Below are 21,357 nucleotides of genomic sequence, written 5' to 3' on the forward strand. Positions count from 1 at the left end.
TGTGACATTAAATATATACACTTTCTGGTGAGTTTGTAAGTTTGCAAAACTTTGAAACCTGGATTTGTATAAACGTCTGTCAAAGTAACACATTATTAGCATTTTTCCATTTAACATTTCTCAGCCGACTCATAGTTTTCATTTTCTTAAAAAGATTTTATTTATTTATCTGAGAGGTAGAGTTGCAGACAGTGAGAGGGAGAGACACAGAGAAAGATCTGAAAATCAATTGAAATTCTTTGCATTTGAGGAAGTGCCGATGTCTGTGAATTAGTCTAGCACCTCCTTTTCTCTTTTATTATGTATTTATTTTAAAAAGATTTATTTATTTATTTGAAAGACAAAATTACAGAGAGACATAGAGATGAGACAGAGAGAGAGAGGTCCTCCACCCACTGATTCACTCTCCAATTGGCCGCAATGGCCAGAGCTGTTCTGATCTGAAGCCAGGAGCCAGGAGCTTCCTCTGGGTCTCCCATGTGGGTGCAGGGGCCCAAGGACTTGAGCCATCTCCAACTGCTTTCCCAGGCCAGAGCAGAGAGCTAGATCAGAAATGGAGTAGCCAGGACTTGAACTGGTGCCCATATGGGATGGTGTCGCTGCAGGCAGATGCTTAGCCCAGTATGCCACAGCACCAGCTATGCGTCACTGTTATTTCTTAAATGATAAACATGATTTGACTAAATCTTGCTCTGGTTTGCTAAGTTTCTCCAGTAGTTGTAGAACTAGTTGTTTTAATCTCATGATGTTTTATACTTCATGTGACTACATGTTGTTTAGTCATACTCATTTGATGTTTTTAAAATTGTTAAATTTTTAAAATGTTATTAAAATTATGTTGCACTGAACAAAAGTGCAGCACATATATTCTCTGTTGTAATGACTTAGGAATAGATGAATTTCTGGGGGATTTTGTTGTTAGATTGCTTTATATAGCTTCATAAAGCAATATATATATATTTTTTTTTGACAGGCAGAGTGGACAGTGAGAGAGAGAGACAGAGAGAGAAAGGTCTTCCTTTGCCGCTGGTTCACCCTCCAATGGCCGCCGCTGCAGCCGGCGCACCGCGCTGATCCTGGCAGGAGCCAGGAGCCAGGTGCTTTTCCTGGTCTCCCATGGGGTGCAGGGCCCAAGCACCTGGGCCATCCTCCACTGCACTCCCTGGCCATAGCAGAGAGCTGGCCTGGAAGAGGGGCAACCGGGACAGAATCCGGCGCCCCGACCGGGACTAGAACCCGGTGTGCCGGCGCCGCAAGGTGGAGGATTAGCCTATTGAGCCACGGCGCCGGCTCTAAAGCAATATATTTTGCTCCTAATAGCAGAACTTTGGTTGAATGGAAGGTTGGCCTATAATAAGACTCTTGCGGTTACTCATTTTAATAACATTTTAATTGTGTAATGAATGTTTTTTATGCATTTATTATTTATTTAGCTAAAATCAATGAAACCGATACATTTGGTCCTGGAGATGATGATGAAATCCAGTTTGATGATATTGGAGATGATGATGAAGACATTGATGATGTAAGTACATGACCCTAAAGGTTGAGGGGGTGTGTTTGCTAATAATGTTTAGTGCTTAATGCATAATGGAAATGCTGTGAATTTGAATATATTATTAGAAACAATCTAGCCAATCTAGGTGTTTATACTTGGACAAGCACTTTCTGAAAAGTAATTATTAACTTTCCCAGTGGATATTGCATGGTTACAGTTTGTATAAGCAGAGTATCTAAATAGATATTTCTGTTAAATAAAATAGTAGAAGATTTTTGTTTGAACTAACTTAGTGATATACTGAAATTGCTGCTTTTTTTAAAGGTTTATTTGAGATGCAGAGTTACAGAGAGGTATGAGAGAGAGAGACAGAGGTCTTCCATCTTCTGGTTCACTCCCCAAATGTCTGCAATGGCTGCATCTGTGCTGAGCTGAAGCCAGGAGCCAGGAGCTTTTTCCATGTGGTGCAGGGGCTAATTTACTTATTTTGAAAGAGATGTGAAGAGAGACAGAGAGAGACAGGATCTTCCATTTGCAGATAGCTGCAGCAGCCAGTGCTGGTCTAGGTAGCTTCATTTGGATCTCCCATATGGGTGGCAGGGCCTTCTGCTTGGGCCATCTTTAGCTGGATTTCACAGGCCATTAGCAGGTAGCTGGATCAGATACGGAGCAGCATGGATACTGCTCTTCAAGGCAGAAGCTTAGCCCACTATTCCACAGTGTGCTGGCCCTACTGCAGACTCTTAAAGCCTGATTGTGGAGACAGATATTATGGAGCATGTAATAGGAAAATACTAATTTCTTTGTGAGGCATTGTTATTGCCCAGATCCTTGGTTTGGTCTTGTTGCATGTTTATTTTGTGCAAACTTAAAAAAGTGATGAGGACACAGAACTGAATGCCTTGCTACTGTTCTGTTGTTAACTCAATTTAAATGAAACATCCTGATTTTCTGTTTATCTATTAAAATAACTATATAGCTTACATTTCAATCTAGATTTTTTCTTACCACAGTGCAACAAAAATAGTTCAGAAAAAAAATCTGCATAGTTGCACACACAAACAATGCACACATAGAAAAACACAAAATGATTTTTTGCAGTTGTTTTTGACCAAGTTCATGCAATATAATAACCAGAGTTTCCAAAAATTATGAAGGCTAGTATCTTTGTGTATGTGCATTAAAAAATTTTAAACACAAAGTAATCTGCTGGTTTTATATAAGTTTAATATATACTTTATACTATATATCTTAATCTATCTTAAAACATACAGAACTTCCTTTGCAGATCCTAGATACGATGGATTCCCAAGGGTAGAAAGTATTAACAGTTAATTTCTTTGTCAAGCATCAAAAGTGTAACTATCATGGATTCAGGGTAGATTTGTGCATTTTTATAAGATTTTACTTTTCCTTCATTACCTAAAATCCTAACAACTTCTGGATCATTTTTCTGGGAGGTTTATAGGTTATATAATTTTGCTCCTGTGACTAATCACTCAGAGAACAGATTTGGGTAGGACTGTGCCTCATCTAATTGTTAAAGGACAGAAGGGTATACTGAACTTTTAAGGATATTTCCCATAGTAGAACATCTGAAACAGAAAGATTTTACTAACAGTAGATAGGAATTGAGAAAATCTAATGTATAATCTATTTCATTTAAAAGGAATTTGACATGTAATCCTGAAGAGATTCCTATGTTACAATAATTATTTCTTCATGGGTCTCTTTCTTTTCACTTACAGATCTAAATTGAATTCAGTTTTCATTTTCTGAAGACATTAACTGGGAATTTTGACCATCAACTTAAGAAGAATAGAACTTTATTTACCATGAGTATTGTTTATTAAAACAAATTGTCTTAATTCCGTTTTTTTTTTAATGTATTTACTATACTATATTTCTTTAAAAATTGATGTTGAACCATCTTAGGTGACATATTAATTCTTTATTTTTTATATAATGAGACTTAGAAATAAAACATTTTTAAAAAAGAGAAAGAAATGCCTTTTCTACCATTGACAGTCACAGTTGCAAGAAATTGATGTTTAATCAGAATTGAAAATCAAAATTGAAAGTCATAGATTTGTCTGGAATAGTATTTAACTAATTTCTATAGTCTATGGACTTGTTCTGTATCTTTCAGAAATATATTTATGGTCTCTATAACATTTAAGAATGATCAAAATATACTTTGGAATGGTGTCAGCTTAAGTATTTTTATACTGAGTTTGTTACCTTTTATATTTTTGTAACTATTTGTTTTCATCCTTGTAAATCCATTTGTAAAATGCAGTTTTCAAAATAAGGATGTATGTTACAGTTTTGAATTTATAAGACTTGTGGCTCCAGAAATAGTATATTGAAACTGGAAGAAGTAGCATAGTAATTGATGCCATTTTCTTTAGCATGCATGGAAAAATTGTCAAGATGGTAAGGTACATCGAGTATTTTTTACTCTATGAAAAGTATGCTAAAAGGTGAAATTTTATTTATAACAGTCATCCATTGTAATCCAGTTTTAAGCTTCATAAACAGATGAATTCAGTATTTAAGTGGAAAACTAACTTCTTAGTAAATTTTTTAAACCAAAAAATTGTAAATCTTTTCCTGAACTTGGAGTATGGTATTCTTCCTGTGTACACAAAACTTCCTGTCATTTTCAATGTAATGGGACATCTGTCTTCACAAGAAGACTGGAACCTCATTTTCCAAGAACACAATGGAGCTTTATTATCTCAGAATGCAGTAAGGCATCACTTTTCCCAGAGGGCAAGGGAACTGCCCAACCCCAGAAGGCAGGGTGTGATGACAGAATTGTTAATAAGGTGAGGGACTCCATGGTTGGAAACATGCAGAAGTAAAGGAGACAAGGAGAGAGGAGAAAATAGTTGAGGATTGCAGGTGCTGAGAAGAAAGGATTTGAAATGATAATATACTGCTATAGAATTCACCTGTATTCCATTCCCAAACCACCCAAAGCTAAAAGGTGAGCTTGAGATGGACATTTCCTTATTGCTTCAAAAAGCAATGAAAAACATGTAAGTTTCATTTTTATGCATTGTTTTTGCACTGAGTACTGTATATCAGAGAAAACATATTTGTCTTTTAGGAACTGCCTTATTTCATTACGCAACATGATCTCAAGTCACATCCATTTTGTTAAAAAGACAGGCTTTCATTCCTTTTTATGCATGAGTAGTATTCCATAGTGTATATTTAACAGAATTTTAAAATTCAGCATGAGTTGATGGATAAGTTGATTGATTCTATATGTGAGGTATCATAAATTGAGCTGTCATACTCATAGTAGTGCAAATATCTTTCATTCATGGATATTTTTCTATCATCTGTGTACCATTTATCCGTTTGCTGCAGGAAGTTTTCTCCCATGATATACAAAAAAGATCACGTGTTCACAGTTCAAACAGTCTTCAGAACATACCGGTTCTCATTTGGAATATTTGGAAGATGCATGGTTACAAGTTGTCATAGGCATTTTCTCTGAGAAAAACTTTATAAACAGTTTTCTCTCATGTTATTTTACTGTTTAAAGTTTTCTGCCATTGATTGGCAAACAAATATGATTCAGCCATGTGGTTTGTGTGTCTCCCAGGTGGTTGCAGCAAGTGCACAAGGTCCTGTAGTGTCCCCAGGAACTTGCTATGGTTGCAGCTTGAGCAGCTTAATGAATGGATGGGTGAGCAGGAAACTTCCCTGAGAGCCTCTCTTGGGATTGTAACACTATTCTGAATTGAAATACCCAGCAGAATGGCAGTGTACTTCACAACATTAATAAGAAATGAAATGAAAAATATAAATTTATGGTGCCAGTGCTGTGGCATAGTGGGTAAAGCCGCCGCTGCAGTGCCGGCATCCCATATGGGTGCTGGTTCTAGTCCCAGCTGCTCTTCTTCTGATCCAGCTCTCTGCTGTGGCCTGGGAGAGCAGTAGAAGATGGCCCAAGTGCTTGGGCCCCTGCACCCGCATGGGAGACCCGGAGGAATCTCCTGGCTCCTGGCTTCAGATCTGCTCAGCTGTGGATGTTGTGGCCATCTAGGGAGTGAACCAGCGGATGGAAGACCTCTCTCTCTGTCTCTACCTCTCTCTGTAACTGTCTCAAGTTTGATTGCTCATGGCTGCCTCTGTGCCACTTTCTGACTTCTGTATGTCTGTCTGAGGTTTCATTGGCCTTACCTCCGTCTGTTAGTCTGTGGGTTCAACTGATTCTACCTTCTCTCTGTTTCAGGTTTTATTGCCCATGGCTGCGTCTGTGTTACTGCCTCTCAGAGCTGTTTTCTCTCCTTTAGATTTGTTCTGACTTGTCTGTCTCAGGTTCGAGTGGCTATGTGTGTATGGGTTTGATTAATTCTAGCTTTCTGTGTCTAAGTTTTGATTGACCATGCCTGCCTGTGACTGACTGTGGGTTTGGTTGTAGTACTCTGTCAGGTTTCTTTCTTTTTTTTTTTTTTAATTTATAGATTTTATTTATTTGAGAAGCAGAGTTAGAGAGAGAGACAGAGAACCGTTTGTTCACTCCCCAGATGGTCACAACAGCCGGTGCTGTGCTGCTCTGAAGTCAGGAGCCAGCAGCAGTATAGGCAAGGGCCAGGGTACATTCCACTCTGGTATTTTGCAAGCCTGGACACTCAGTATGTCAGAACAGTAAAGAAAGAATTTCTTTAGGAACTGGTGCATTCATCTGTGTGCCTGTCAGATTCTGTAGGAGGAGAGAATTTTATTGGGTTTGCCAAAAGAATAATGAGGTTGGGATGGAACACTTTGTTCTCCATTCCTGTGTGTTCTCTGGAAAAAAATAGGGATGTGTTGTACATGAGACAATGTATGACAAAAAACTTAAGTTCCCAGTGTTGCCCATTGACTTATCAGTCCTGCATGGATTGATTTTGCAGTGTGCACTTTGTACTATACATTTCCTCTACCCACAGGTATCAGGAAAGAGAAAAGGCACTCAATATAGGATGAAAAGACACAAATGGCCATTGACTTCATTCATGTAAACAGTTTTATCCATTATTAAAGCATATCTCTCAACCTATCTGATGCTCGATTTTCATTGTAAAATGAGATTAGTGCATGCCTCACAAAAAGGTGGGAAAATTAAATGAGTAAATACATATAGAAAGACATTTCCAACTCTTTAAGTACTATGTTAATGTGAGATTATTCAGCTTGATAATTGTTGGGGTCTCTAGGGTATTTCAATATAATTCCATGGTATGACTTTTGTATATGACTGACAATTGGAGAGTGCCTTTACAGCAAGCCACTTTAAAGATCCAGAAGCCATCTGATGTGCCTATTTTATGACAGGTTGTTCCAGGGCCCTCTGATCATCATTTGAAGTTACAATACAGTCATATTATGACATGTACTAGAAGCTTCCATTTCTACTCTAGTCCTTTTAGATCATGATAATACCCTCTATACATATGCTCTGCATATATTAAGTGATGATTAGAAAATCTGCATTTAGCCACTTGAGGAAAAATTCTCACAGAATCCTGTCAAGCATCTCCATGAAATCCTAAGCCTCCTAGACTTCTTGGCTTCTTCTCAGTCCATCTGATCAAGTCATCCAAGAATCCAGTCACCTACCTATCCACCCATTCATACACTCATGAACATACCAACTCATCCAAACATAACAACTACCCATCCATCCACAACCAGTCACCTACCTATCCACCCATTCATCTACTCACATACAACCACCCATTCATCCACACAACTATCCTTCCATCCACCCACTAGTCCAGCTATCCATCAGTCCTACTATCCCATGAGTTCATTGACCCTTGTGTATTTTTGAACATTAATTAATGATCTATTTTTCTAATGTCATACACTGTCTTTTGGTGTAGAAGCAGACCCAGTGCCTGCTCTCCAGGCACATAAAATTTGGCAGTAGAAAATTAGTTGACGAGTTAAAATAAACCTGGAGAAATTGACATAGAACCTGAGTAACACTTTATAAGTTATTTTTTTTATTTATTTAATTTTTGGACAGGCAGAGTGGACAGTGAGAGAGACAGAGAGAAAGGTTTTCCTTTTGCCTCCAATGGCCGCCACGGTTGGCGCGCTGCGGCCAGCGCACCACGCTGATCCGATGGCAGGAGCCAGGTGCTTAACCTGGTCTCCCATGGGGTGCAGGGCCCAGGCACTTGGGCCATCCTCCACTGCACTCCCTGGCCACAGCAGAGAGCTGGCCTGGAAGAGGGGCAACCGGGACAGAATCCGGCGCCCCGACTGGGACTAGAACCCGGTGTGCCGGCGCCGCTAGGCGGAGGATTAGCCTAGTGAGCCGCGGTGCCAGCCAGGATATGATTCTTAAAGCAGTGAGTTAAAGCTATCTATTATGTTCCCTTGATGTCTCTGTTAAATCCTAATTATTTAAAAATAGCTGAGTTTTTATTTAGAGCTGTGGGTTATTTAAATATGTGCTTTTTTTTTTTTTTCCAAGCATTTGAATAGTCACCTTGTAACAAGGATCAGATTTGGTCTATATAATGTCATGATGTTAAAGAATTTTATTTCAACCAGATATTTTAGATTTTGAGCTTTCTTGACATCCTTGACAGTCATTCAAAAAATCAAAATTCCAAAAATTTACACTTTGACAATTCCAGATGTGCTCCTGGAAATTTCAAAGACATATGTCTCATCATAGAGAGACACAACTAATCAGGCTATTTGGATTATATTAGAAGTACTGTCAAGATGTGAAGTGGTGCTAAATTTTAAGTTTTATAATATAAAATGCTACTGATATAAATGTCTGAATGTTAAAAAGTTTAATGATCTTGTGTTACTAAATTAATGGTCATCTTAATGAGAAAGGCCCTGAGGTCTAAAAGGATTAGATGCTTTCTAAAATCCTACAGGTGCTTTTGAAAATACTGTGTGGAGTTAGCAAGTGCCTCTTGTTGGTTGATGTGTTTATAATTTTAAACATGGCTATTTGAAGTCTTGTCATCCACAGTTTTATATATCAGATTTTCTGCTCATGAAACTAAAACATTGTTGATTCTGTGTTTAGCTGCCCTCCCATAGCTTCTGATGGACTTTTTCCAGTTACTTCTATTGTATTCAGTACTATGGGATGGTTCTGTAAACAGATGAAGCCAATAATGCACTACAGGTTCCAATTCAGAGAAAGCATGGTTAATACAGGCTACTTAGAGCAGAAAGTAATTTGAATCAATTAGTAATTTAAAAAACAAAGAGTTTAAGAAGCTATTACTGAAGCTGCTTTATTGTCCTATCTTGTATGTTATGTTACATGTGTGTACATATTGTCTGTCTACATGGGATAATTGATTAAGAACTCTGTTTTAATTGGCTTATAGATAAAAGATTGCTCATAAGTTTAAACTGCTAAATTAATCAGATACATTTTGATTCATGTGACCTGAGTCTGGATCAGATGTTTTAAACTTGGTGGTAGAAAGAAACTAACACAGTTGTTTTTTTTTTTTAAGATTTATTTTATTTATTTGAAAGAGTTACAGAGAGAGGTAGTGACAGAGAGAGGGTCTTCTACCCACTGCATCACTCCCCAGATGGCTGCAACAGCCAGAGCTGCGCCCATCCAAAGCCAGGAGCCAGGAGCCTCTTCCAGGTCTCCCATGTGGGTGCAGGGGCCCAAGGACTTGGGCCAACTTCTACTGCTTTCCCAGGCCACAGCAGAGAGCTGGATCAGAAGAGGAGCAGCCAGGACATGAACTGGTGGGATACCAGCACTGCAGGCCAAGGCTTTAACTCACTGTGCCACAGTGCCAGCCCCCACCATTTTTATATGTTTGTGCTTGAATTTACTGGCTAAAAAAGCTATACCATGTTAGATATTTAAGAGATGTTTCCAAATACAAGTATCATTAAAATGTATAGAAGTGAGCCGGCGCCGTGGCTCAATAGGCTAATCCTCCGCCTAGCGGCGCCGGCACACCGGGTTCTAGTCCCGGTCGGGGCGCCGGCTTCTGTCCCGGTTGTCCCTCTTCCAGGCCAGCTCTCTGCTATGGCCAGGGAGTGCAGTGGAGGATGGCCCAGGTGCTTGGGCCCTGCACCCCATGGGAGACCAGGAAAAGCACCTGGATCCTGGCTCCTGCCATCGGATCAGCGCGGTGCGCCGGCTGCAGCGGCGGCCATTGGAGGGTGAACCAACGGCAAAGGAAGACCTTTCTCTCTCTGTCTCTCTCTCTCACTGTCCACTCTGCCTATCAAAAATAAAAAATAAATAAAAAAAATAAAAAAATATTAAAAAAAAAGACAAAAAATGTATAGAAGTTTTCATTTGATATTGTTACCATCAGCAAGTGATCTGGGACTTGCTCCCTTATTTCTCTATTCTCTTCAAGGTAGGAAACTGACTATACTGAAGGACTCTCTAGGATGCACGATTTGATCTTTACATATAATAAAAGGGATGGCAAATATATTCTGTAACAGCATACCCAAAATTAAAGCTTAAATTATAATTTTATCGCTTGGATTACTTTGCCATCAGCACAGTAAACAGTCAAAATCTCCCTTTCAGATCAGAAAGGTTTTAAAGTAAGGACATAGCTTTCCTCATGGGCATGAAATAAACCTTTATCAGAACATGTCTGTAATTACAGACTGTAAATTACAGATTTGAGATGGGACTTGAGCACCCCCTTTGACTTGCATCCTCTGGCCTGGTTTAACAAAAACTGGAAGGAAGAGAGCTAGGCTTCAGAAGCAATGTAAAGATGGGTGGAAGGCCTATTAAATGTAGCTCTGTACAGTGATCTGCCATTAGAGACCCAACAGGCCAGTCCACTGCAGTGGCTTTCTTTCTTCTTCTTCTTCTTCTTCTTCTTCTTCTTCTTCTTCTTCTTCTTCTTCTTTTTTTTTTTTTGACAGGCAGCATGGGCAGTGAGAGAGAGAGACAGAGAGAAAGGTCTTCCTTTGCCATTGTTCACCCTACAATGGCCACCACGGCCGGCGCACTGCACTGATCTGAAAGCAGGAGCCAGGTACTTATTCTGGTCTCCCATGGGGTGCAGGACCCAAGTACTTGGGCCATCCTCCACTGCACTCCCTGGCCACAGCAGAGAGCTGGCCTGGAAGAGGGGCAACTGGGTCAGAATCCAGCGCCCTGACCGGGATTAGAACCTGGTGTGCCGGTGCCGCAAGGTAGAGGATTAGCCTAGTGAGCCGTGGCTCCTGCCTGTATGAAGCTTTAAAAGGCCCTGACACAGACTCACTTAAAGGATATCAATGGCTAACAAGAGGGCATCGCACAAAATATCAGATACTATTGTTAGACTGATATAAAGCAACTCTTTTTTTTTTTTTTTTGACAGGCAGAGTGGACAGTGAGAGAGAGAGACAGAGAGAAAGGTCTTCCTTTGCTGTTGGTTCACCCTCCAATGGCCGCCGTGGCTGGTGCACTGCGCTGATCCAATGGCAGGAGCCAGGTACTTCTCCTGGTCTCCCATGGGGTGCAGGGCCCAGGCACTTCGGCCATCCTCCACTGCACTCCCTGGCCACAGCAGAGAGCTGGCCTGGAAGAGGGGCAACTGGGACAGAATCCGGCGCCCCGACCAGGACTAGAACCCGGTGTTCCAGTGCTGCAAGGCGAAGGATTAGCCTAGTGAGCCGCGGCGCCGGCCCACCACAGTGGCTTTCAATGAGGTAAGCCTGGACTTTAATAGAAATCAGCTCATTAAGAGCCCTGGCAGCTCTGCCAGCCAAGAGTTGGATCACTGGAAATGGACCTGCCCTGGAGTTGAAGGATACCCAGGTGAGAGTCATGGATCTTATTGGCTCTAAGCTGAAAAGTCTTTCACTCAGCCCAGCTTCCAAGGTGACCACTGCTGCTGAAGGGGTGGCCAAGCAGGGTCTGCAACATTACAGGCAGAACTGTAAATTTCCTGTTGGAGATGCCATCTGCCTTTACCTGGCCAACTCTCCTCCCAGGCCAGCTGGTAATGGAAGTCAACAGGGTGCCTTCCCCAAGGAGGTTCACACCTCTCTTAAAATGTACCCCATGTAAAGAGATAGATGAGTCTGGGCCTCATAACTGACAGGACCATAAAGCCCAGCAGATTATCAAGCCCCTTCTGTCAGGTTCTATTTGCCTCTCAATCAGAGAACTTATTTGTGGCTTAGACAGCAGCTTCCTTAGGTCCTCCACTAGTAACTCTTCTAGACCCTGTCTAGCCCACTTGGGGCCTCATTCCTTTGTAATCACAGCCTCTACTCTAACATCAGTGGCTCTACTCCCAACCTGTGTGTACTGATGGTCCTCTCTCCCACTCAATGTTGTATGATTGTTCAGGATTTTCTCCATAGACAAATCCCTCTACTGATTACCTGTGTGGTCCTTGGGAAAGAGCAGATGAATGTTATACCCACAGGAGCCAGAGATTGGACGCTGACTACCTTCAATTCTGCTTAGCTGTGCAGCATTACTTCCCTTATGAATAAAAAAATAATAAATAAAAAAAGAGAGAGATTTACCATGCCTAACCTGGGAGTGTCACCTTTGGCATACCCTTAACCCTGAGGAACCAAACAGGCTCTCAGGCCACACCCATCTCAAGCCTCTAAGGCTCCATCAAAAGCAGACAGTCCACTTAATACAGTCATAGTATAACAAGAAAAAAACACCACAGCAAGGGAAGAAGCATCCAAAGAGTATCCACAATGCCAAGCAACAAATGCAGAAACCGAGGAAACAAGATCAAGGAAGACATTATGGCACCCCCAAAATGAACAAGACACCCCAATTCAAGATTATGAAGATGATGAGATAGAAGAAATGAAAGATAGAGATTTCAAAAAATTTATGATAAGAACATTTAGAAGTTTTCAAAAGCAAATCCTTGAACTACAGAAATCCTTACTGGACAGGATTGAAAATCTCTCTCGTGAAAATGAAATTTTAAGGAAGAATCAAAATGAAACACAGAAACTAGTAGAACAGGAAAGTGTAATAGTGAAGAGAAATCAAAATGAAATGAAGAGCTCAATAGATCAAATGACAAACACATTAGAAAGCCTTAAAAACAGAATGGGTGAAGCAGAAGAGAGAATATCGGACTTAGAAGATAGAGCACAGGAAAACATACAGTCAAACCAAAGAAAAGAAGAGGAAATTAGAAATCTAAAAAATATTGTTGGGAATCTACAGGATACTATTGAAAAAACCAACATTCGAGTTCTAGGAGTTCCTGAAGGCATGGAGAGAGAGAAAGGATTAGAAGGCCTTTTTAGTGAGATACTAGCAGAGAACTTTCCAGGTTTGGAGAAGGACAGAGACATCCTAGTACAGGAAGCTCATAGAACCCCCAATAAACATGACCAAAAGAGATCCTCACCACGACACGTGGTAATTAAACTCACCACAGTGAAGCATAAAGAAAAGATCCTAAAATGTGCAAGAGAGAAACGTCAGATTACTCTCAAAGGATCTCCAATTAGACTCACAGACTTGTATGCCAGCAAACAGGGAAATCTATCAGAAATGGAGAGATTCCTGGACACATACAATCTACCTAAATTGAACCAGGAAGACAGAAAACCTAAATGTTCAGGATCACTAGCACTCAGGGAAATGCAAATCAGAACCACAATGAGGTTCCACCTCACCCCGGTTAGAATGGCTCACATTCAGAAATCTACCAACAACAGATGCTGGCGAGGATGTGGGGAAAAAGGGGCACTAACCCACTGTTGGTGGGAATGCAAACTGGTCAAGCCACTATGGAAGTCAGTCTGGAGATTCCTCAGAAACCTGAATATAACCTTACCATACAACCCAGCCATCCCACTCCTTGGAATTTACCCAAAGGAAATTAAATTGGCAAACAAACAAGCTGTCTGCACATTAATGTTTAGTGCAGCTCAATTCACAATAGCTAAGACCTGGAACCAACCTAAATGCCCATCAACAGTAGACTGGATAAAGAAATTATGGGACATGTACTCTATAGAATACTATACAGCAGTCAAAAACAATGAAACCCAGTCATTTGCAACAAGATGGAGAAACCTTGAAAACATCATGCTGAGTGAAATAGGCCAGTCCCAAAGGGACAAATATCATATGTTCTCCCTGATCGGTGACAACTGACTGAGCACCAAAGAGGAAACCTGTTGAAGTGAAATGGACACTGTGAGAAATGGTGACTTGATCAGCTCTTGTCCTGACTGTTGATGTACAATGTAATACTTTATCCATTTTAGTATTTTTTCTTTTTTTGTTCTATTACTATTGGTTGAATTCTGTAATTAACACACAATTCTTCTTAAGTGCTGAAACTTAACTGAAAAGTGATCACTGTTAAACATAAGAGTGGGAATAAGAGAGGGAAGAGATGTGCAATTCGGGACATGCTCAAGCTGACTTACCTCAAACGGTAGAGTTAGAAACATACCAGGGGATTCCAATTCAATCCCATCAAGGTGGCATGTACCAATGCCATCTCACTACTCCCGGTGATTTATTTCAGTTCACAATTGATCACACTGATAGGTCTAAGAGTCAAAGGGATCACACAAACAAGACTAGTGTCTGCTAATACTAACTGATATAATCAAAAAGGGAGAGAACCATCCAATGTGGGAAGCAGGATACACAGCAGACTCATAGAATGGCAGATGTCCTAACAGCACTCTGGCCTCAGAATCAGCCCTTAAGGCATTCAGATCTGGCTGAAGAGCCCATGAGAGTATTTCAGGCATGGAAAGCCAAGACACTCTGGAAAAAAAAAAAAAAAAAACACCTAAATGAAAGATCTCTGTGAGTGAGATCCCAGTGGAAAGAATGGGCCATCAAAGAAGGAGGTACCTTTCTCTGAAGGGAGGAGAGAACTTCCACTTTGACTATGACCCTGTCCGAACAAGATCGAAGTCGGCAAACTCAAAAGGCTTCCATAGCCTTGGTGACTCATGACTAGAGCCTAGGGTGATTACTGATGCCATAAACAGGAGTGTCAATTTGTTAAGTCAACAACAGGAGTCACTGTGAACTTACTCCTCATGTAGGATCTCTGTCCTTGGTGTGCTGTACATTGAGATTTAATGCTATAACTAATACTCAAACAGTATTTTTCACTTTATGTTTCTGTGTGGGAGCAAACTGTTGAAATCTTTTTTTTTTTAATTTTTTTTTTTTGACAGGCAGAGTGGACAGTGAGAGAGAGAGATAGAGAGAAAGGTCTTCCTTTGCCGTTGGTTCACCCTCCAATGGCCGCCGCGGCCGGCGCACTGCGGCCGGCGCACTGCGCTGATTCGATGGCAGGAGCCAGGAGCCAGGTGCTTTTCCTGGTCTCCCATGGGGTGCAGGGCCCAAGCACCTGGGCCATCCTCCACTGCACTCCCTGGCCACAGCAGAGAGCTGGCCTGGAAGAGGGGCAACCGGGACAGAATCCGGCGCCCCGACCGGGACTAGAACCCGGTGTGCCGGTGCCGCTAGACGGAGGATTAGCCTAGTGAGCCGCGGCGCTGGCCTGAAATCTTTACTTAATGTATGCTAAACTGATCTTCTGTATATAAAGAGAATCGAAAATGAATCTTGATGTGAATGGAAGGGGAGAGGGAGTGGGAAAGGGGAGGGTTGTGGGTGGGAGGGATGTTATGGGGGGGAAGCCATTGTAATCCATAAGCTGTACTTTGGAAATTTATATTGATTTAGGCCGGCGCCGTGGCTCAATAGGCTAATCCTCCACCTTGCGGCGCCGGCAAACCGGGTTCTAGTCCCGGTTGGGGCGCCGGATTCTGTCCCGGTTGCCCCTCTTCCAGGCCAGCTCTCTGCTATGGCCAGGGAGTGCAGTGGAGGATGGCCCAGGTGCTTGGGCCCTGCACCCCATGGGAGACCAGGAAAAAGCACCTGGCTCCTGGCTCCTGCCAGGATCAGCGCGGTGCGCCGGCTGCAGCGGCGGCCATTGGAGGGTGAACCAGCGGCAAAGGAAGACCTTTCTCTCTCTGTCTCTCTCTCTCACTGTCCACTCTGCCTGTCAAAAAAAAAAAAAAAAAAAAAAAAAAAAAAAAAGAAATTTATATTGATTAAATAAAAGCTACCAAAAAAACCAGACTAACTTAAAAAATTGAATAGAATTATGTTCTAGCAATTATTAATGCATTTGCTTTGACCCTGAGAATGCAATGTATTAATACATTTCTTTATAAAATATAAAATGAAATAAAGTTAACTTTCAAATATTCAATGTGAAGTTTCATATCAAATGACTGGAACTTCATAAACTATACAACTAATAGCAGACTAGTCTCCTGTCAATATAAAATATTTACTATAAAACTATATTTTGAAAAGAAAAAAAATCATAAAGTTGAACATGTCATTTTATTGTTCAAGTAATAGAATTTCAGTTATTTTTCCAGAACTGATGAACATAACACCTTTCCGTGTCTAATTTTCATTTAGTCAAAGGTCAGTTAAAATTAGGATATTGGTATATTGAGGATGGTTGATTAGTTGACATTGGCGGGGAGGCAGCAGTTCTACTAGCTATCATTGGCATAGTGAACCATGGATTGCTTGCTGTTAACGTGCTAGAAAAAGGACCCACAATTGTTGCTAAAGAAGGATGTCTAGGTGCAAAAACAGGACGGTTTGCCATCAGTCCAAAATAATTATTCTGTACAGGAGACAATATTTGAAATTGGGAAATAGAAGTTGTAGTTGTCACAACATTCAGGATATGGCCATGTGCTTGAGAGTAGGTGCTATATGAATGCCTATGAGAAGTGGTCATTTGATTTAAAAGAGCATGTTGATTTGTTACAAATTGTACTGATGGTGCAATTAAAGTTGATGATGGAGTCAAAATATTACTTGTCACTGGATCATTTGAATTAGCAATTCTGTGGCTAGTAGGAGGCACATTTAAATTTGTAGAAGTTGAAAGTAACCTTTCTTCATTAGTTTCTGTAGATGAGCTAGGATTTTGAGTATGCACATACTCGCCTGCACTGTGGTATGTCTTGTCAAGATTGTGAACTAAAGAAGCAGATGGTGGAGATGTGTGTTTAATCCCAACTCTGCGCTTCATTCTTACTAGAAGTTGGGGACATCCTCGCTTAAAATTTGGATTCTGATAGAACAGTAACTGAAACCAAAGGAGAAAGCATTTAGTGATACTTCAAACCAAGAGTCACAAATTAATATATATGAATATATGCAATCTATGAATAAATGAATAGATAAAATTATAAAATCTAAAATATCAGGTTCAACATAATTACAACAAATAAAACTTGATTATTCCTAAATGTAAAAGTTAGCAAACATTTAAATATGATAACCGTTCCACTAAACTGACCTTAACTTCTTTGTGTGGAGCTCATTGATAAGATTCAAAATAACTAGTAACATTGCTTATATTTTTGAATTTCAAACTTTCTTCTCATAAAAATTTAATGTTGATCCAGCTAATTTTAAACTTTGTGTCTTACTCCATAAATAAATATATTAAGTGAGGTACAAACTAAACTTAGTTGTGATGCCTACATTAGTTGTAAGTGAATATGTTGAATACCTTGCTAAAAACAGGTATGTTGTTTTCTTCTTCCAGAAAGTCAGTCAGGGATGCAGAGCTTTGGAAATCTTGTCGTATTTTTCTAAATCCATAAAGGTTAAGCTGTCGAACTAAACTTTTCATGCTGTCTGTTTCAAATATCTTAAAAGGGGTCTTTCTTTCCAACACTTCTTTCTTAAAGTATTCTTCATTTATCACAATAGAAGTCCCATTTTCGTCCCACCAAATTGACTTAAATTGATCACTTTCAACTATCTTCCAAAGTTTTACAGGAAAGGTCAGAGAAACAAAATCATTCCCTTCTGGGGTGTCAGACATACAAAGTGTATAGCGTGGTCTTTTTATCAAGGGTCCTTCAGATAAAGCTTGAAAGGCATTTTCTTCAACTACAGACCTTAAATCCAAGTCATTATCAATTGTGGGATACCAGCCTGGAGCTTCAGTGGTGTTTTCTGAATCAGTTGTTCCACTCTGAGGAGAGACACCTTGAACTTCTGAGGGAACCTGGGCCATCTCAAATAAATTTTTCTTTGGCTTCTGCCTGGTTTTGAGAACTGAGGCCTCAAATGTTGCTTTAGTAGACTTACACAAGACTAGCTGATGTCAGCCATCACCATGGTCCTGAGTTACTGTGACATCATAAGAGGACTTGTCTCTTAGCAATGCAAATATGACTTTCTGCCTAATGTTGGTTTTCCTCCCTGCAAAACAAGTTAAAATAAAACATTCACAGATAATTTACACAATACACATGTTGCAAAGTCTTGTCGCAGCAAATATTTTGGTTAAATAAAATGGATAAAATGCCTAAATTAGAAGTTTTCCCTTCTTTCTAGCTACATTCTTTACTAAACTTTCATAAGTTGAATGATTCCTGCATGCCAGGAATAAATTTGACTTGGTCCTGATGCACATTCTTGCTGATACATTGTTGGATTTAATTATATCGTACTTTGTTGAGGACTTTTGCATCTATATTCATCAGACATTGCTCTATAATTATCTTTCCTTATTGTATCTTTTTTCTGGTTTTAGAATTAGGTGATGCTGGCCTCATAAAAGGAGTCTGGGATAATATCCATGTTTTCAAAAGCTTGAGAACAATTGGAATCAATTTTTCTTTGGATCATGTTCAGCATTGAAGTCATCCAGTCCTCAGTTTCTCAATGTCGTGGAGGGTCTTTATTAATAATTCAACTGCTGGGTACCAAAAAGTATGCTGTGCCCAGATCATTAGATCCCTGCAGAGACCCCCAGAGTGTCGATCACACCGAACTGCAAAAGCAAGGTTTATTCAGGAGTACAAGCCGCGACAGGGACCCCATCCAACCAACCAGCACAGCAGAGGAAGGAGTGAGGCCCCGATCTTTCTTAGGGAGAGTTTTTAAAGGGAAAAAGGGCTACATCAGCAGGAAAACGGAGTTACATACAACATGGAAGCTTTGGATACAGGGAGTCACAGGGGGGCTTACAGCACAGAAGCTTTGGATGCAGGGAGTTACTTTGTTCAGCAATCTCTACTGTACTGAAGCCAGAATCCACTTCCTTGACTTCACCGGGAACCTGTCAGTCTGCTGCCAGGACCTCACTCCCTGAGGCTGCCCTGTGTGGCCCTGATGGTACCTAGACCTGACAGCCTGTGCCCAGAACCCAACTTCCTGTGGCTGTGCTGAGTAGCATTGACTGTACATGTCAATCTGTAACAGGAACCCCACATCCTTAGGTCCGCAGACTGCTCCTGATGGGACTGGAAACCTGTCTGTCTGTGGCCATCACACCAACTTTTTGCTCCCCTGCCTGCCCATGAGTGGATCAGGAACCTGTGAGTCTGAGGCCAGAACCCCACACTCTTAGCCTCCCTGCCAGGCCATAAGGACCAGGAACATGTAAGTCTGCAGTCAGAACCATATCTCCTTTGTTCCCCTGCCTGGCCTTACTAGACCGGACCCTGTCAATCTTCAGTCATAACCCCATGTTCTTAGCTCCCTTGCCTGCCCCTGATGGACCCGCAACCTGTCAGTCTCCCGCCAGAACCCCACCTCCTTGGGTCCCCTTCCTGCCCCTGACTGGACCAGGAACCTGTCAGTCTGCGCCCAAACCCCAAGGCCTTAGCTCCCCTGCCGGCCCACAACTGCACCGGGAAACTGTCACTCTGCCGCCAGAACCCCACCCCCTTGGCGGTCCTGCCTGCCCCAGACTGGACGGGACCCTGTCAGTCTCCCGCCAGAACCCCACCTCCTTGGCTCCCCTGCCAGCTCCTGACTCGGACCAAAAGCTGCCCGTCGTCAACCAGAACCCCGCATCCCTAGCTCCCCTGCCTGCCCCTGCCTGGACCGGGAACCTGTCAGTCTCCCGCCAGACACCCACCCCCTTAGCTCCCCTGCCTGCCCCTGATTGGACCGGGATCCTGTCAGTCTCCCGCCTAAACCCCCAGCCCCTCGGCGCTCCTTCTGCCCCTGACTGGACGGGGAACCTGTCAGTCTCCCGCCAGAACCCCACCTCCTTGGCTCCCCTGCCAGCTCCTGACTCGGACCAAAAGCTGCCCGTCGTCAACCAGAACCCCGCATCCCTAGCTCCCCTGCCTGCCCCTGCCTGGACCGGGAACCTGTCAGTCTCCAGCCTAAACCCCACCCCCTTGGCGGTGCTGCCTGCCCCTGACTGGACCGGGATCCTGTCAGTCTCCCGCCAGCACCCCACCCCCTTGGCGCTCCTTCTGCCCCTGACTGCACGGGGAACCTGTCAGACTCCCGCCTAAACCCCACCCCCTTGGCGGTGCTGCCTGCCCCTGATTGGACCGGGATCCTGTCACTCTCCCGCCTAAACCCCACCCCCTTGGCGCTCCTTCTGCCCCTGACTGGACCGGGAACCTGTCAGTCTCCCGCCTAAACCCCACCCCCTTGGCGGTGCTGCCTGCCCCTGACTGGACCGGGATCCTGTCAGTCTCCCGCCAGCACCCCACCCCCTTGGCGCTCCTTCTGCCCCTGACTGGACGGGGAATCTGTCAGTCTCCCGCCAGCACCCCACCCCCTCAGCGCTCCTGCTGCCCCTAACGCGACCCGGAAGCTGCCGGAGGGCGCCTCCTCCCGCCCTCTGCACTGCCGCTAATGACTTTTTCCAGTGCGCGCTCAGAACGCCACCTCCTTCCTCGCCGGTGGCTGCCTGGCCTCCCTGGACGAGTGAGGCGCAGGTCTCGGTTCAGAACCTCGCCCTCTGCCCGGCCCTGACTGGCTCTGCTGGATGAGGAGGAACAGTCCGGCCTGTCCCGCCCGTGCTGGGCGCGGGCAGGCAGCGTCGCAGAAGACAGGTTCTGGGCTCCTCCTGCGCGTTCCTCCTCCCAGACAAGGGCAGGCAGGGCCAAGCTACAGGGCGAGGTTCTGGCGGACGGACAGGCGGGTACGCGCCCGCTCAGGGGCTGCCAGGGACGTGCGGGACCCAGACCCGAAGCTGCCCCGTCCGGTCCGAGCTGGACATGGGCGGGACGACTGCCGCGTGGTGCGCGCAGACGTCACTTCCCGCGTCCAGTCAGGAGCCGCGAGGGGCGTGGCTCGAGGCGGTTCCTTTCCACACCATTTCCGCCCCGAGCCGCAGAAACAGGGCGACACAACCACTCAGCATCTGATTGGCAACGGAGTCTGAGACCGCGTGAAGCCAATGGCTGCCCGACCTGTCACTCAGACGAGCCCAGCCGCAGAGCGCCCTGCCGCTGAGGCTTTGGGGAGTTGTAGTCTTCCCGGTCCACCCTGTCCAAGCAGAGGGTGGCTGGACAATGTGAAACCAGGGAATATGGCCCACAGATGATAAAAGAAAAATGATCATTTAGGTCAGGAAAATTAGGCCTCAGAGCTTTTTTTTTTTTTTTTTTGAAAGAAAAGAAAGCTTTCTCAGCTCTTACATATAGAATTTCCGCCCCGAGCAGACGCCTCCGAAACAGGAAGCACACACCCACCCCGCGTCTGAGCGGTTCGGAGTCTGAGACCGGGAAAGCCATTGGGTCGGCTACCTGTCACTCAGGCCAGTACAGCCCACACGTAGAGCGTCGCCGGCGCCGCTGAGGCTTCCGGGAGTTGTAGTCTCCCCGCCCCGCTCTGTGCAAGCCGAGCGTGGCTGGACAATGTGAAACCAGGGAATATGGCCCACAGATGATAAAAGAAAAATGATAACTTAGGTCAGGAAAATTAGATCATAGAGCTTTTATTTTCAAGAAAAGAGAGTACACCCCACCCCCTCGGCGCTCCTTCTGCCCCTGAGTGGACGGGGAACCTGTCAGTCTCCCGCCTAAACCCCACCCCTTTAGCGCTCCCCTTC

The 21,357-nt window shown here is 43.2% G+C and overlaps 1 protein-coding gene across 1 annotated transcript; it reads right to left on the reverse strand.

The window, feature by feature from the left end:
* Positions 1-11,564: 11,564 nt before the first annotated feature.
* On the reverse strand, positions 11,565-17,565 carry LOC149119134 (heat shock transcription factor, Y-linked-like). The gene is made up of 3 exons (XM_089325282.1): positions 17,053-17,565; positions 16,120-16,623; positions 11,565-11,570 (listed from the first exon to the last, which is right to left on the reverse strand). Exons 1-3 carry the CDS (start codon positions 17,563-17,565, stop codon positions 11,565-11,567), a joined length of 1,023 nt encoding a protein of 340 aa, XP_089181408.1.
* Between the last annotated feature and the right edge of the window lie 3,792 nt (positions 17,566-21,357).

This window comes from Oryctolagus cuniculus, chromosome Y (genome assembly GCF_051225735.1).
Source record: "Oryctolagus cuniculus isolate XC-2025 breed Fujian yellow rabbit chromosome Y, ASM5122573v1, whole genome shotgun sequence".
Taxonomy (NCBI): domain Eukaryota; kingdom Metazoa; phylum Chordata; class Mammalia; order Lagomorpha; family Leporidae; genus Oryctolagus; species Oryctolagus cuniculus.